Source organism: Haplochromis burtoni, unplaced genomic scaffold (genome assembly GCF_018398535.1).
Source record: "Haplochromis burtoni strain Fernald_Lab_line unplaced genomic scaffold, NCSU_Asbu1 Contig_61, whole genome shotgun sequence".
NCBI classification, from domain to species: domain Eukaryota; kingdom Metazoa; phylum Chordata; class Actinopteri; order Cichliformes; family Cichlidae; genus Haplochromis; species Haplochromis burtoni.
Window position 1 is genome coordinate 863,614 of NW_024582422.1, and position 16,531 is coordinate 880,144.

The 16,531-nt window shown below is 42.2% G+C and overlaps 2 protein-coding genes and 1 long non-coding RNA gene across 3 annotated transcripts; 2 read left to right on the forward strand and 1 right to left on the reverse strand.

The window, feature by feature from the left end:
- The first annotated feature begins 999 nt into the window (after positions 1-999).
- Positions 1,000-5,204, forward strand: LOC102306591. Its single transcript, XM_042221164.1, has 5 exons — positions 1,000-1,016; positions 1,124-1,297; positions 1,846-2,603; positions 3,582-3,657; positions 4,982-5,204. The coding sequence occupies exons 1-5, from the start codon at positions 1,000-1,002 to the stop codon at positions 5,202-5,204; spliced, it is 1,248 nt and encodes a 415-aa protein (XP_042077098.1).
- A 236-nt stretch (positions 5,205-5,440) lies between these two features.
- On the forward strand, positions 5,441-9,683 carry LOC121814570. The gene is made up of 3 exons (XR_006054441.1): positions 5,441-5,524; positions 5,602-5,774; positions 9,114-9,683. It is a non-coding gene; the product is annotated as an uncharacterized LOC121814570 (long non-coding RNA).
- Positions 9,684-9,968: 285 nt separating this feature from the next.
- stx6 (syntaxin 6) lies at positions 9,969-15,813 on the reverse strand. Its single transcript, XM_005922971.3, has 8 exons — positions 15,590-15,813; positions 13,917-14,086; positions 12,792-12,886; positions 12,587-12,643; positions 12,314-12,442; positions 12,131-12,237; positions 11,660-11,754; positions 9,969-11,387 (listed from the first exon to the last, which is right to left on the reverse strand). The coding sequence occupies exons 1-8, from the start codon at positions 15,622-15,624 to the stop codon at positions 11,311-11,313; spliced, it is 765 nt and encodes a 254-aa protein (XP_005923033.1). The 5' UTR covers positions 15,625-15,813; the 3' UTR covers positions 9,969-11,310.
- Positions 15,814-16,531: the final 718 nt, after the last annotated feature.

The following is a 16,531-nucleotide window of genomic DNA, read 5'->3' on the forward strand; positions in this document are numbered from 1 at the left end:
AGTTTTTCAGCATCACTCTGAGCCAAGATGTTTCTAATTTTAGAGCTATTGTGCAAATGGAAGAAAGCAGTCATAAATATTTGTATAATGTGCATATTAAAGGGCATATCCTGGTCAAAAACGACACCAAAATTCCACACAGTGACGCTGGAGGCCAAGGTAATGCCATCCAGAGTAAGAATCTGGTTAGATACCATATTTCTATTTTTAGGGCCAACCACAATAACCTCAGTTTTATCTGAATTTGCCATGGATATGAGAAATGTCCATGGCAAGCAGGAAATTAGATGTGATCCAGGGTTTTGTGTCTGTAAGACATGTACTTTTAGCTTTATAGTCACAGAATAAATGATCTGAACAAGTTCAGAAATGCTTTTAGCCTAAATAATAGAATAGAATAGCCTTTTATTGATATTGTTCATGTACAATATGATTGTAAAACATCTTAATAAAAAGTAGCTTTTATCTCTAGGTAAAATACAACTTTTTAACATCTACCCCTGGGAGATGAACAGGAGAAGTGGCCTGTCTAGGAGTAGACTGTGTGTGTGTGTGTTTTAAAACTATATACGACAATTCTTGGTAACAGGTGGTGGCATCCCTAGTAGCCCTGAAACCATAGAGTTAAACCTGAAGTTACCATGATAACCAAAAACCCTGCCTCTTGCAGAGTTATGACTCTGCTGTGTGTCATGCTGGTAGAGATAACCCGAAAACTGTGAATTTACATCAGCTGTCAGCAGTCTACCCTACCTGCTCAGGTGTATTGACGGCTGACAACATTTCACAAACGAACACTCAGGAACTAAAAGTATAAAAAAGTACTATCAGTGCTACAAGTACACGATTATTACTTGATCATTACATGAGAACAGGTGGAACAGCACACCTGTACATGTTTCAGGACAACATGAAGGAAACTAATTTTTGTTAAAGCACAAAACCTTCTCTACTGTCCTGCTGGAAAATAATGAGGGCCAAAAGTCTGAAAAAGCAGAAATGTCCCCACAGAGTGGGTCAAACACACTGTGCTGATGTAAACAGTCTGTGGGCTCGTCAGCTTAATTAATCCTGACCAGCTGCTCCTGGTAATCCTCCTTCCTCTGTCCCTCTGACCAATCAGAGCACCTGATGTCATCCTCGCCCTTCACCCCTCCTCGTGTGTGTATGCGTTCAGCCTCTTTGTGGTTGACCGGTTGCCGCGGCAGCAGCAGTGTGAGGACGGAGTTTGTATGAAGCGTCGTTGTTTTCCTCTGAGAGGAGACCACAGCCTGCTGACCCCTGACACACACACACTGTGAGTAATACACACATGCATACATGCCGTGAGTAACACACACAATCACACACACACACACCATAAGTAACACACACGCCGTGAGTAATATATACACACACACACACACACACACACACACGTTGACTAACGAAGCTCAAACAGTTTTATGAAGAAGCTGTTCTTTAGTTCTGTGCTCTTAATTACATCATTATGACTTGGTGATTAAATTAACTGCAGAGCAGCTGACTGGTCACTGTTACCTTTAGTGACAAACACCTGAATCTTGTTTTACCAGATAATGGGGAAAACTAGAAATGGGTTAAACAAACACTGAAATCAAAACACTAAAGAAGTTATTTTTAAAATATATTTTTCTTCACAAAAATAATAAATTATTTTTAAAAAAATAAGGCAAAAAAAGATTGTTTTATGATGAAACAAAAAAAAATCGATAAATACTAAATAAAGGCTTCACTGACAAATCTGATTTTGTAGATTACAGTTTTATTTTTAACCTTCTCTCTAAAACCATTAAGAATCAGTTTTTACATGTCTCACTATTTCAGCCTGGGGTTGAGGCAATGTGATCAGGTGCAGTCAGGGGGTGTGGCTCCTCTCTCAGGAGGCTCATCCAGCAGCAAACCCAACACCGCGTCGGCCAGGCAGCGGCCAGCAGCATCTCCGACTCGTCGTCTGCGGTTTGAGGATGAGACAGAAAAGGAGGCGGAATCTCGTTACCTGGAGCGACAGCGGCAGAAGAGACAGACGGGGAACTGCGGAGTTGGTGTGGTGATGTCCAAACCAGACTTGAACCTGTACATCAATGGCACGGCGGAGGCAGGGCACGCGGTCGGCAAGCAGCCAAGGGGGCGAACAGTGGTGAGCAGAGCAGGTCAGAATCACACCTGTGAGAGAGGAATAAGATGCGGAGTCAATCTCTGGCAACACTCACCTGGAACTGAAAAGAGGGGGAGCCTAAACAGACAGCACCTTAACCTGCGGACTGAACCAATCAGAGAGACCTACATCGGCTCTGTCACCAGTGTGGAAAAGGATGGGGCTTACACACAGGTGAGACGGCAATCAGTGGAGCTAAATGGAGCCCAGGTGACTTTTCATCAAGCCATGCCCTACGCTGGCCTGCCAACCAACCCCTATGCCCCTCACTCAATGGGGCTGTGTACTACCCACCCGCCCAAACTGCACAGAGAGCATCAATTGGGGCCTGAGCCTAGGGAGAGGAGAGGGCGTGAGGTGGAGGAAGATCTGAACAACATGATGAAGAACTCCTCATCCTCCTCAGAGAGGAGCGCAGACACAACAGGTGAGAACTTATCTCCTGAAAAACATTTGCCTACACACTTTGTGTTGAGCTAAGAAATTTACCTGCTAAATCACCACAGTAACTGGTGCTGAAGGCATCGCCTAGTCAGGATCAGGTGATGTTCAGAGTTTGAGTTTAAAATCAGCTGAAGAATTTCCTTTGATTCTTTTATGTGCAGCTTTATGTGCAGTCGATGAAGCTGCGGCAGCTCAGACCGAACATTCCTGTGTTCGTGTGCTGTTGCAGAAAATGTCTAAATGTTGTTCTGCTTGATTATGATCTGCTGCTTAGTCTCTTTCACACTGCTGCAAACACAGAAAACACACCAAGCATAACTGTTCAACAATTTACATTAATTCACGCTGATCTGATTTCCACATCTTCGTAATCACCCTGTGGGACAGGAAGCTTGTATGTTAATGTTTTACATGGATTCACTGCGATTCAGATCTTAATTTTACCACTCTGTGCCACAAATCACCAGATTAAACAGCTACTGCACCGTTCGTCTCTCAGATTATTTATATTAGAATTTTATGTTCCTTACAGATTTTTATCTCTATTTTTATGATCATCATCTTCTTATAATGGCTCTAACTGGACTGGCAGGACTCACAGATATTATTTAGTGCAGAGGAAGAGTCACAAGACATATGAAATGCCCATTTTTATGTGAGCGCACTCAGAGCCTGAAGCCCAGTTTAACAGAGAAAGTTGATAACCAGTATGCTGACACCCATCATCTCTGACTGGGATTTTAGGTTTTGTTGAGCCAGCTAACACAGCAAAAGCCTGGATATCTTGAACTTCCTTGTACCTTCTGTTGTACCTCTAAACATAAACATGAGGCTACCATAAATCATTTTATTTAATCTGTGAGCAGTTTGTTTGGCCTCCAGAGTTCACTGCAGAGCTGCACATGATATCACATGCGCCTCTAAACACACCTTAACCTCTAGATTTCTAATTTGTTTACAGCTGAGAGTCATCCCCCGCCCACCTCAGAGCCAATGAGAGCAGAGCTCCACCAACTTGACGTTTCACTTCCTCCACAGTGAGTTTGTGTGATTTCATTGACAGCTGGTCAAGGAGATGAGCATCACACCTGGATTCATGTGTTTCATGAGTTTAGTTGCAGCAGCCTAACTGATCGCTTATTTGGTTTAATTGTGTTTTGATCACATGCTCATCCCCGCTATTCAATTCAACTCAATTTTATTTATTCATCACCAAATCACAACAGTTGCCTCAAGGCGGATATTGTAATGTAGATTACATACAGAGAAAAACCCAACAATCATATGACCCCAAATGAGCAGGCACTTTGGCGACAGCGGGAAGGAAAAACTCCCTTTTAACAGGAAGAAACCCCAGCAGAGGGAGGGGCCATCTGCCGCGACTGGTTGGAGTGAGAGCAGCAAGACAGGATAAAAGACATGCTGTGGAAGAGAGCCAGAGATTAATAACAAGTATGATTCAATGCAGAGAGGTCTATAATGTATAATGTAAATGTGTGGACCTCCACAATTAACCTTAGTGTGTAAAGAGGACTCTCCATTTACATGAACAAATTGGAGTCTATTAGACAGATATGATACAAACCCACTGCAGCGCAGTACCTGTAATACCTACAGCATGTTCTAATCATCATAATAGGAATTATGGTCACAACAGTATTGAACACTGCACTGAGGTTCAGCAGGACAAGTACAGAGATGAGTCCACTGTCAAGGGTCAGAGGCCAGTAATGGTTTAACCCTTGTGTGGTGTTCGTATTTTTGTTACTCAGCCAGTGTTCATGGGTCTGGTGGACCCGCTAGAGTTTTGGCTTTCCAAATTAACACTATCAAACAATTTTATGTTAAATTACTCAACAGATGTTTACTTCATCCCAATTACAAGACATATGAACAGCAAACATGGTTAATTTTTTCCCTTTACCTTTGTTAGATCACATTTATGAATTAATGTGCTTCTCGTTTTTCTTTTATATAAAATGTTATAAATAAATCAGTTATAATCAAGTGGAGTGAGTGGAAAGACACAACACATTTACACGTGAAAAAATAATTAATTGTTTAATTTTTCTTTTGAAAAAAACTGAACACGGGTCTCACAGACCCGAACACCATACAAGGGTTAACTACAGCCGATTATTAGAGATAGATTGATCATATTAAAGATTGAAGCATTAATTAATGGCAGGACTTCTTTCAACAGTCTTGTAGGAATGGGGTCTAAAAGACACGTTGATGATTTAGAGGAAGCAATTACTGAAGTTAACTCAGAAAGATCAATACACTGTTTAAATCCAGCTGTGATCTCAGGTGGTTCCAGGTGAGGTGTCATGTGACTGATCTCATTGATCTGTGTTGCAGTTTAAGCAGCAGAGAAGATTCCTCCCGTCTTTCTCTGCGACGTTTTTTCTCCACCGTCACACTGAGCAGGACTCGAACCAGCAGCCTCGACCGCCTCTGCTCACGGACCCATGAGCGAACCCACCCCTCCCTCACTGACTCCACCTCCTCAATTTCCAGGAACTCCTCCAGCCTGGTGAAGAAAACTTTATCTGTTGAGTCGCTCAGTGTGGTGAGAACATGAATTATCTATCTATCTATCTATCTATCTATCTATCTATCTATCTATATATATATAATATATATATATATATATTATATTAATATATATATATTATTATATATATATATATATATAATATATATATATATATATATATTATATATATATATATATATATATATTATATGGCTTCGAACAGACGTACATGTATTGTAACACCAGACTAGTGTGCTGTTGTCAATCAGAAGAAGTACCCTACTTGTTCGAGTCGAATGAAAGTCATCTTTGGAGCTGAAGAAGAAGAAAGATCGTTCTGCGAACTATAAACCAGCTGCTGAACAGTAAGACACACACTTCTCTTTTCTACCCTGATACTCAGACCAGCCCATCACAGCCTACCCACCTGTTTGTCTCTCAGGTTCTTACCTGGTAGTCTTGGCGTCAAAGACATCAGTTGTCCCTCTTCAGTTTGCTCTGTTGGGCGGATTCTTCAGATTTGCCCTGATGGGACATTTTTATTGGAGCTTAAGCGACCAGTGGGTCAGACGTTTGGCTTCATCATCAGCAGAGGAAGAGGACGACGTGACACTGGTACTAACTCTACCGACACTTCTCCTAATACTTGAAATATATAAGTATTTTTCACCTTACTAAATGGTAAATGGCCTGTATTTGTATAGCGCTTTTACTAGTCCCCCTAGGGACCCCAAAGCGCTTTACACACCCAGTCATCCACCCATTCACACACACATTCACACACTGGTGGAGGCAAGCTACAGTTGTAGCCACAGCTGCCCTGGGGCAGACTGACAGAAGCGAGGCTGCCATATCACGCCATCAGACTTTCTGGCCAACACCAGTAGGCAGTAGGTGAAGTGTCTTGCCCAAGGACACAACGACCGAGACTGTCGAACCGGCAACCTTTCGATTACAAGGCGAACTCCCAACTCTTGAGCCACGATCGCCCCACTGATACTACTGATATCATCTTAAATACTACTCACATTACTAAATATATCGACTCACTAATATGCTGGGGTCAGGGAGATTCTATCTGGGGACTTTATTGTCCTGCTGTGGAACAGTGACAGTAATGTAGAAAATGACAGTTCCCACAATGAAATGAGCGTGCGGCACCACCAATAGATCACAAAGCACATCACTGCCTGATCAGCCAGTCACAGCTGTTCCTTGCACCATGCAGCTTGAAGTTTCCTGGATGTAGTCCAGGAAAATGACACTGCATTAAACAACTGCACAAGGATTGGATCACTGCCACATTTGTCCCGCCTTTCCACACAATTTAATTTGTTCTGATTGGATCTCATTTTTATTTATTTTTTTCAAAAGTATAAATACATTTCATCATAGTTTTTGTCCTTGTGCATCAGTTTTTAATTAATTACCATGTTGTATTGTCAGGAAAAAAACAGTTATCGACAAAAACTATGCCGAAAACTATAGGTCAAAAAATGTAACAGATTGAGTGTATGTAAGCATCACAAATAAAACTACAATGTTTGGAAGACCTGTGTTAAACATTCCTTACACTGTTTAAATAAAGAAAAAAACTACATTTTTATAGAGGGGTTAATAATTCTTTCCATGTAAGTGTGAGAATTTTAAAATGAATTCTAAAGTCAACTGGGACCCAATGTAAAGAAAATAAAATGCAGGTAATGTGAGCTGGCATCCCAGAGTGTTTCAGGAGTCTGGCTGCAGCATTCATTATTGCTTGGAGGCATAACAGAGATAATTTGTCCATGCCCATAAAGAGAGCATTTCAATAATCTAAGTGTGATGATACAAATGCATGAACAATTTTCTTCATTTCAGAGGAGGCAACTATAGCTTGCAATTTAAAAATGTTCCTTAAATGGAAGAAACAGGAATGGGAGATCAATTTTACACTCAACAAAAATATAAACAGCAACACCTTTGTTACTGCTCCCATTCCCCATGGGATGGACGTAGAGACCTAAAATTCATTCCAGATACACAATATAACCATCCCTCCCAAACAGTGGTCACAAATCAGTCCAAATGTGTGGTAGTGGGCACATCTGCTATATTGAGATAATCCATCCCACCTCACAGGTGTGCCACATCAGGATGCTGATCTGACATCATGAGTAGTGCACAGGTGTACCTCAGACTGCCCACAACAAAAGGCCACCCTGGAATGTGCAGTTTTTTGCGCTATTGGGGGTCTGGGGACCCAGAACCGGTCAGTATCTGGTGTGACCACCATTTGCCTCATGCAGTGCAACACATCGTCGCATGGAGTCTATCAGATTGTCAATTGTGGCCTGTGGAATGTTGGTCCACTCCACTTCAATGGCTGTGCGAGGTTGTTGGATATTCGTGGGAACTGGTACACGCTGTCGTATACGCCGGTCAAGCACATCCCGAACATGCTCAATGGGTGACATGTCCGGTGAGTATGCTGGCCATGCAAGAACTGGGACATTCTCAGCTGCCATCTGCCCTGAACAATGTGAACCATGATTCATCCGTGAAGCGCACACCTCTCCAACGTGCCAGACGCCATCGAATGTGAGCATTTGCCCACACAAGTCTGTTACGGCGACGAGCTGGAGTCAGGTCAAGACCCCGATGAGGACGACGGGCATGCAGTTGAGCGTCCCTGAGACGGTTTCTGACAGTTTGTGCAGAAATTGTTTGGTTGTGCAAACCAATTGTTCCAGCAGCTGTCTGGGTGGCTGGTCTCAGACGATCTTGGAGGTGAACCTGCTGGATGTGGAGGTCCTGGGCTGGTGTGGTTACACGAGGTCTGCGGTTGTGAGGCCGGTTGGATGTGCTGCCATATTCTCTGAAACGCCTGTGGAGACGGCTTATGGTTGAGAAATGAACATTCAATGCACGGGCGACAGATCTGGTTGACATTCCTGCTGTCAGCATGCCAATTGCACGCTCCCTCATTGCTTGTGGCATCTGTGGCATTTTGCTGTGAGACAAAACTGCACATTCCAGGGTGGCCTTTTGTTGTGGGCAGTCTGAGGTACACCTGTGCACTACTCATGATGTCAGATCAGCATCCTGATGTGGCACACCTGTGAGGTGGGATGGATTATCTCAATATAGCAGATGTGCCCACTACCACACATTTGGACTGATTTGTGACCACTGTTTGGGAGGGATGGTTATATTGTGTATCTGGAATGAATTTTAGGTCTCTACGTCCATCCCATGGGGAATGGGAGCAGTAACAAAGGTGTTGCGTTTATATTTTTGTTGAGTGTATATGTGAGTCCAAGGTCAAGGATGAATAACATACAACACCAGAGGCCATAAGAAGATCATTTATAACCTCCACTAAAGCTGTCTCTGTACTGTGAGGAACTCTGAAACCTGACTGAAACTCTTGAAATAAAAGATTCCTCTGCAGATAATCATTTGGCTGTTTGGCAACTACTCTTTCAAAAACAATTTAGGTGAAATGAAGGTTGGAGATTGACTTATATTTAACTAAGACAGCTGGGTCAAGTGATGACTTTCTAAGTAACGGTTTAACTACTGCCAGCTTTGAGCAGTCTTGTAGGAATGGGGTCTAAAGACATGCTGATCATTTGGAGGAAGTAATTATTGAAATAAAGTTAGAAAAATAAAAATAAAAACTCTAAATAAATATCAACAGTATTGAAAGTAGCTGTGTATGTTATGAATAATTTTGTTTTGCAATAGTTAACATTTTATTTGTGAAGAAGTTCATGAAGTCATTACTAGTTAATGTTAAAGGAATGGTTGGCTCAACAGTGCTCTGACTTCTTGTCAGCCTGGCTACAGTGCTGAAGAGAAACCTTGTTCTTTTTTTCTTCAATCAGTGATAAATAGTAAGACGTTCTAGCTTTATGAGGGCTTTTTTTTTTATAGAGCAACAAACTACTAACAGTTTGATGTACATTACAGGTGTGTATATAGAAGACATGAACAGCAGCACTGGGAAGCTGTATGCTGGCCTGCTGGCTATTGGAGATGAGATCCTGGAAGTCAACGAGGAGAAGGTGGCCTGCCTCAGTCTGGACCAGGTGACAAACCTCCTGATCAAGAACCAGTCTGTCACCATTCGGGTCCTTCGACACCAGAGGACACGTTCAGAGTGACAACCACACTGCCTGACTGAAGAACCAGTTGCCAACACTGAACCTGACTCACCTGTTTATGGCAGTAACAGAGTTAAAGCAAAACTGCAGTCTATGTCTTACACTTTCTCATGATGAGAAGCTTCTTGTTTCCTGTTAAATCACTTTGACTTGCTGGTGTGAATATTTGTTTAATGCCATGCAGTATTTGTCCTCTGAGCTGATACTGTTTTTTTGTTTTTTCAATTTTATTTTATTATTATATTAATAATATTATTGATTTTTTTTTTTCATGAAGTAGCTTGGTTTTTTATTTTGTCTGTGTTTGTTTTGCTAAAGAAAAAGAAAAATATTGTTTAAAAACAAGCTGGAACCTGCCAAAAGAAAATTATTCAAAGTGAAAAACTCATTGGTCAATAATTGAAATCAGTCAGACTGGATTAAAATGTACCTTAATCAAATGGTCAAAGTCTGTTTTCTTTTCTTTTCTTTATTGAATAAAAAAAAAAAAAGCTCGAGACATATCATACCATCGGTCACCAGATAATACTTTTATCAATCACTGATCTGTAACAGCTTTCTCCATTCGGACACTCATTATTTATTCTTGTTTAGTGTGAGGAATAAAGTTTTGCGGAAACATGAGCAGTCTGGTTAATCTTTAGTGTAAAAGCAGGTGAAATTTTAGGTTTGTCACAATCTTTATTTCAGTTTGTTTTGCATTTCAGTCAGACATCAGAACACTGAGATCATTTATTCAGGAAACATTTTAGCGGCCCCTGGAGAATTGCCACCGTCACGCCGTACCATAAACCCGATATCTAGGACAATGTGACTGGCTGTTGCTGCCGTCATCCATTTTCATGTTTTAACTAACTTGCTCACCAGCCTTCAGAATAGTACACTAAAGGAGCCACAGGAAGTCATCCACAGGTCAATAAGTCACTCAATATGCTGCACATGTGATAAATACAGGAAACAGAAATAAAAAAGACAACAAAATAAAACGGTTTCAGTCAAAAAACAAAACAGGAATTTTAGTGTTTCTACTTTAGCTGTAAAGTACTGCCATGAAGTTCAAACTGAACTAAACCAGTTTGAACTGAACTAAATGTGAGTTAAACTCTGACATTAAATTAAAATTAGTACTCAACACAACTGGATAAAAGTGTCTTTAAAGTGGACCTGCTCTCCTCACTTCCTGTCATGTGTCTCCTGCTCCTGCGACGGATGTTTGTATTAAAGTTTCTAATAATTAGGTCACAGTGCATACCCTCCTGAGAACCAGCCTATTCATCATTTCCTCTCTAATGTACATTTGTTTTTGGTCTATATGTTTTGAATTATTTGTTCTACCCTACTAAGTCCTGACGTACTAAATAGAGGACATCCTGGGCTTTCCATTGAGATCTCATGTGTCTGGGTGGCCTCTTTTAGCTCCAAAAAGAAGGAAATCACAAAAAGATTCCTTTTTCCTTGTTTCTCAGGAGGATATAGTTTTCTCTCTGAGCCAAGAGCTCAGACTGCTCTCAACATTTTTTCTATTCTTGAATCTGGAAGATGCCACAGAGAGAGGATAGAAGCCCCACCCACCTGCTGTTCATACCTTCTGTTTATGAGGGGCAGCCAATAAGACTGTCTTGAAGTGTTGGAGGATAAATTGAGAGGCTGCACCAAGGCCTAGTATCAAATAAAAGAAGGATTACTTTGAGCTGTGACTCACGCAAAGCTACTGTGCAAAGGAGCAGAATAAGTCCACATTAAACTCGAGTGAAACTTGTTATTTTCAGTTTTAAATAAAAAGAACAACCAATCAAAACCACACCAAACATGACCTTTGACCTCTGAGGTGGTTCTAACAGTTAAACACTCAAGGAACCAAAAGTGCTGTTCACTCCCGATCAGCAGGAAGAGTCCATTAGAGTCTAAATAAAGTTCAGCACAGTCCAAAGAATGTTCAGTAGAGTATAAATGGAGTCCAGCAAACGGGATTAAGATTTCATGTCGATAGGTGGAGGCATTGATCAGAGTATAAAGAAAAGGAGAATGATGATGAAGAGGATGGTAAGCAGCACGCCGATGGCACACCACTGACGACGATCTGCAAACACACAGAGTTAATAAGATGAGTACAGGTGAGTGCACCTCATCAATACAGGTAACTGACTCCAGCTCAGTTCAATCCGCAGAGGGAGGAACTACAGCAAGATCAATAATTCCATCATCATAATCAATAAATCCAAATCAGCTTAAAGCTACAAAATTTCCTGCCCTAATTGATCATTTCTGATTCATCAGCTCTGAACATCTAAAACCCTGCCCACCCCTCTGAGTTAACTCATATCATGTTTCATGTGTTGCTGGGCAGATTACCGCTGGTCATGTGGGACACCTTGGCGAGCTTCTTCATCACGTTGTCCAGTTTGGACTGAGTGTTGTCCATCTCATGGCCAAAGTCATCCAACATCCTGCAGGAAGGACATCAGTAAGTCTCTGACAGGTGCCTCCACTCCCCCCTCACCTCTTTGCTTATTACAGGCCAAATAAAGTTCCAGTTCAATTAAATTTTATTTGGAAATTACTATATCAGAAACTAAAAGCTGTCTGATGCTTTTTCATATACAAAAGAGCAGACAATGAGCCGCTATGGTGAGGAGCAAGAACAGGAAGTGACATTTAATCGTCACATAAAAAACACAACAACAAAAACAAACATAATGCCTTTGAGAAAGCACCGACCTGGGGATCACAGGAACTTTAGTTTACCGAATCACCTTTACCACTCTGACATTTTGTAGTCACATGACGTTCCCACCCACCCCTCTTACTACACTCGGTTCTTACACGGCCTGCTCATCCAGCTCCATGCCGATTCGCTCCGACATGTTCTTCAGGACTCCGATGGTTCCCGACACAAGTTCCAGCTGCTCATCCTGCTGCTCCGCAATCAGCTATCAGAGACAGGAAACACTTTAGCGGCATTGTAAAGGTGGAAAACTTGTTTAGGTTTCTCAGGTGTTCTTGTACCTGCTGCTGGACCTGCTGTTCCTCGATGATCTGAGAGTTAGCGTTCTGTAGCTGGTGGTCCAGTCGGCTGTACTTATCTGCACCAGGCTGCCATATGGGGCCCTGAGCACCACGTTCACCCAGCAGAGCCTGAAGGTCACAACAACAGTTACACGTGCACCAAGACCGGGTATTACAGGAGGACCCCAAGAGGATCCAACTGAGATCTTGTGGTGCCCTGAAGGTTCTGCAGTCTCGGGTAATGGATCACCCGTAGGCAGGTGTGACAGTTACCTGTTTGTTCTTTCGGTCAGAAGCAGCAGGTGGAATCGACATCTGAGCTTTCATTTCCTGCAAAACAAACACAGCAGCAAATCAAATCGATCAATTCTGGACATCTCAGGTAATCAATCACCTGAACGATCTACCTTGTAAATTATTAGAATATGACTGGGTCCTTCTGTCTGAGCCATTGATCTCCTGTTGTCAATAAAGTTACCTTGACGGCAACCCGCATGCTGTTGATGAAGGCCTTCCTCTTAGACAGCTCGGCAGCATCCAGGTTGAACTTCTTTGGGTTCGACTCGACAATACGTAAACTTACCGTTAAGAAGAATTATCTTATTTTCATATAAAACATGTTACATAATGACAATGTTGGTGACGTGACCTCAACTCAGGGGTGGCATGTAGCCCCCTAATGCATGCTAAAGATGAAAGTAAAACCTAGTTCAGCTCAGAGAGCATATTTAACAAAATAAGAAACACATTTTAATATATTAGCTGAAGTTAATGACGAAAAATCACAACAACAGTTGCTTTATAGTGTTAGGTTAGGTAAAGGCCCGAGAAAACTGAAAAAAACCCAACAATCAGACGACCTATGTGCACGCACTTGGCGACAGTAGAAAGGTGGAGGTTTCTTCCTTTTAACAGAAGGAAACCTCCAGCAGAACCATGCTCAGTGAGGGGTGGCCTTCTGAGAGATCAGTTAGGGACGAGGGGATGAAGACAGAACCATGCTGTGGAACAGAGCCAGAGAAGCAAAAAGAAAAGTTTGAAGCCTAACCCTAATCTTAAAAGTAGAAATAGTGTCTGTCTCCTGAATCCAAACTTGAAGCTGGTTCCATAGAAGAGGGACCTGTTCTAATAAATTCAACACGATCACTTACTCTGTCTTCACAATCAGTGATTGATTGGAGCCAATTTCAGTGTTTGTAAATATGTAATTAATGATTACTAATTGATTGATCTGCTCTCAGCATGTACGAGGAAACGGGTGTCAATCAGCAGCTTCAGATGCAGTGGGAGGGGAGGAGTCTGTTAACCCTCCTCTTCTTCATTAAATTGTCATCAAACAGACTCTAACCATTTATGAACCAATCAAATTGCTCCATCTCACCTTGTGCACCAGGTCTATGTGAGGATTTACAAACAAAACTGTCTTCACTGTCCAGGGTTTTAAGGTGATACACATCTCCTCTTCTTCTTCATTCTTTCTTTTTCCACAGCTGAACGAATCAGCCAATATCAGATGCTCTAATCATAAAACTGTATTCACCTTTCCAGTACGCCTGTATATACACCTGTGCGTGTTTCTGCTGGCTTCACATTTGAAGGATATTGATTGTCTCGTCAAGGTCCTCTAGGTCCCACTCGATGGAGCGCAGGCTGTTCCTCAGCTCATTGGTCGTCCAGTCTATCTCCTCCTTGGAGGCTCCGCCTCCCTCCACCATCAGTTCGCTCCATCTATGATGGAGGCTCTGAGCAGCGTTGACTGCTTTCTGCACCTCGCTAAAAAAACAAAACAAAAACAAAAAAACAAACAGGTGAAGTTGAGCTTCAGAGGAACCTTAATAGCACAAACCAGAAACAGAACCAGGTCTATCTGCTGCAGGGTGTTTTCATGTGACGTAAGGTAACTGGAAAACTAAATAAATACAAAACTGGAGGGTCAACTTTATGTATCGTTTACTGATCAGTGTTTAAATGTCCAGCAACAATTTCAGTCAAATCTGCACAGCCACCCGGTTGTTCTTTTACAGAGCCAAGGAATCAAAATGTTTTTAAAATCACATGGCTCACTATCTGTACTCTGCCATGTCCCCCTTTCTCCATGCAAAATATGAAAAAGAAGAAAACATGTGAAGGAACTGATTATGTCAAAACGAAAAAGCTACTTATAGAAAGGAACCTATTAGGGTGAAGTAATGTTACACCTGTAAACAGGTTATATATCACTGATCAATAAAATCAAACATCTCATCTGTAACGTTCAAACAGGCTGAAATCAGAAGCGATATAAGCACAAGCTGTGGTCCTGTGTGTGAATCAGGAGGAGATACAGGTGTTCCCTCATGTGACAAGTGATTAAGGTGCTTGAGAGGCCAGCCTCGCCCACCTGAGATCAGAGGTGAAAACGTCTCAAGCCTCTGAAGTTTGCACAGTGTATTATACAATCATCATGGAGGTCACTTTCAGTTAACATGATGCAGTTGCTGCTGTGTGGTGGTTTATACGTTCAAGGAGACACAGTTCACTTTGGGATTCATTGGGAACATCATGAGAGAACACACACCACACCCCTCACAGATCACTGAGGAGGAGCATCATAAAAGTTGGAGACACCAAGCGACCATAGAAAGTGATCAGGAGAGCGTTCTGCGATTGGCTGCAGACACTATAAAGCTGCGGTGGAAACGAAGCCAGTGCACAAAGTGTTCTCCACCACGGATCATCCTGATCTCGCCTGCTGCACAAACTGCTTCACCTCCACAACATACAGGAGGTCTGTGACTCTCTGTTAAACATACACCTATCTGGAAATGTCATCATTACTATTAATAACAATATTATTATTATTCACCCACTCATTCATTAATTCTCTGTCGCCTATCCAAATGTTATTATTTTAATTGTTGCTGTTTCAGCTTCATTCCACCTGCTCCAAACAGAAGCTGGTAAATTTGATCTAAATAGAGTCTCTCACTCTTTCTCATCATCATCATCATCATCATCATCATCGTCGTGGTACACACAGACGGTCTAAAACACCTCCTAAAACTTTAATCTGATAAAAAACACACAAAGCTAACAGGCTAACATGCTAATAAACTAACTGTGAAGACACGTTTATGTTAACGTTAGCACGTTAGTTGCCGTGAATCTGCTCCGGCACACACGTCGGTCTCACTATTGACGGAAACAGACCAACTATCAGATCGATTATGGATCAGCTATCACCTGTCCGCAGGCTAATGTTAGCTGCTAGCTCTGTGTTAGCGACGCGGTTCTGACCCTTTGACGACGAAGAACGGGTCTTCCATGGACATCCCGCCGGCTCTGCTCACTCCATCACCCACTTTCTCGTAACCGAATCCGCGGATTCTGATTTCCGCTGGTCCGTCCTCACGAAGCCGCTAACGGAGCCGCTAACAGGCTTTGTTTACACGTAGCACCGGAAACAGCTCCGCGATGGCACTCTTCTTCTTCTTCTTCTTCTCCGACTCTTACTACAGTTTCCAAACACGAAAACAGTGCCACCAGCAGTTGCGGGGAAATAACATTTAATTGCAATATTATACAGTGGTCCCTCGCTATACCGCGATTCACCTTTCGCGGAATCGGTGTTTCGCGGATTTTTTTTTTTTGTGTGCAATTTTGCATGATTTATTTTATTTTATTTTTTTACAGCGCATTGTGTTCTCCGTCCTGATTGACTGTAGATCATTGATTGTCAATCAATCTCGTGCCATGGTCCTGTACAGTACAGAATGAGTTCAGCTTGTCCAATTTACATAAATCTTCGATTGCTAGTAGTGTGACTCTGAAGTGTATTATTGTATGTTTGTTTTCTCCCCAACAAACACAACAATGTCGATGAAACGTTTTGCACCGTCAAAGGCAACTGTGGGTGCCTTTGGTTTCATTCTATAATACTGGACTTTTTTTCTACCAAGGTTTCAACTTTGAGGGTGTTTAAACAAGAGAGAAAAGTGTGAAAATGGTCATGCGTGTCTGAGAAAAGTGTATAAAGTGTGTAGTGAGGGCAAGGGCGTAGATTTGGTTTTGGCATTGGTGGGGACGGATGATTCAACCACCGAACCCTGCCCTGTTTCTTTTTTTGTCCCTTTTAGTCTTTGCTCAGTGGCGTGTCCAGCGGGGTGGCCTGGGGGGGCACAGGCCACCACCCCCAACTAGACTGGCCACCCCAGGTGCCACCCCAAAGGCAAAACAATA

Coding starts and splice junctions, on each gene's coding strand:
- LOC102306591 (XM_042221164.1), top strand. Junction 1,298..1,845: donor ACCCCTGACACACACACACT/GTGAGTAATACA, acceptor TCACTATTTCAG/CCTGGGGTTGAGGCAATGTG. Junction 2,604..3,581: donor GAGGAGCGCAGACACAACAG/GTGAGAACTTAT, acceptor ATTTGTTTACAG/CTGAGAGTCATCCCCCGCCC.
- stx6 (XM_005922971.3), bottom strand. CDS start 15,624: ATGTCCATGGAAGACCCGTTCTTCGTCGTCAAAGG. Junction 14,087..15,589: donor CCGTTCTTCGTCGTCAAAGG/GTCAGAACCGCG, acceptor TTGTTTTTTTAG/CGAGGTGCAGAAAGCAGTCA. Junction 11,755..12,130: donor GAGCTGGATGAGCAGGCCGT/GTAAGAACCGAG, acceptor TCCTTCCTGCAG/GATGTTGGATGACTTTGGCC.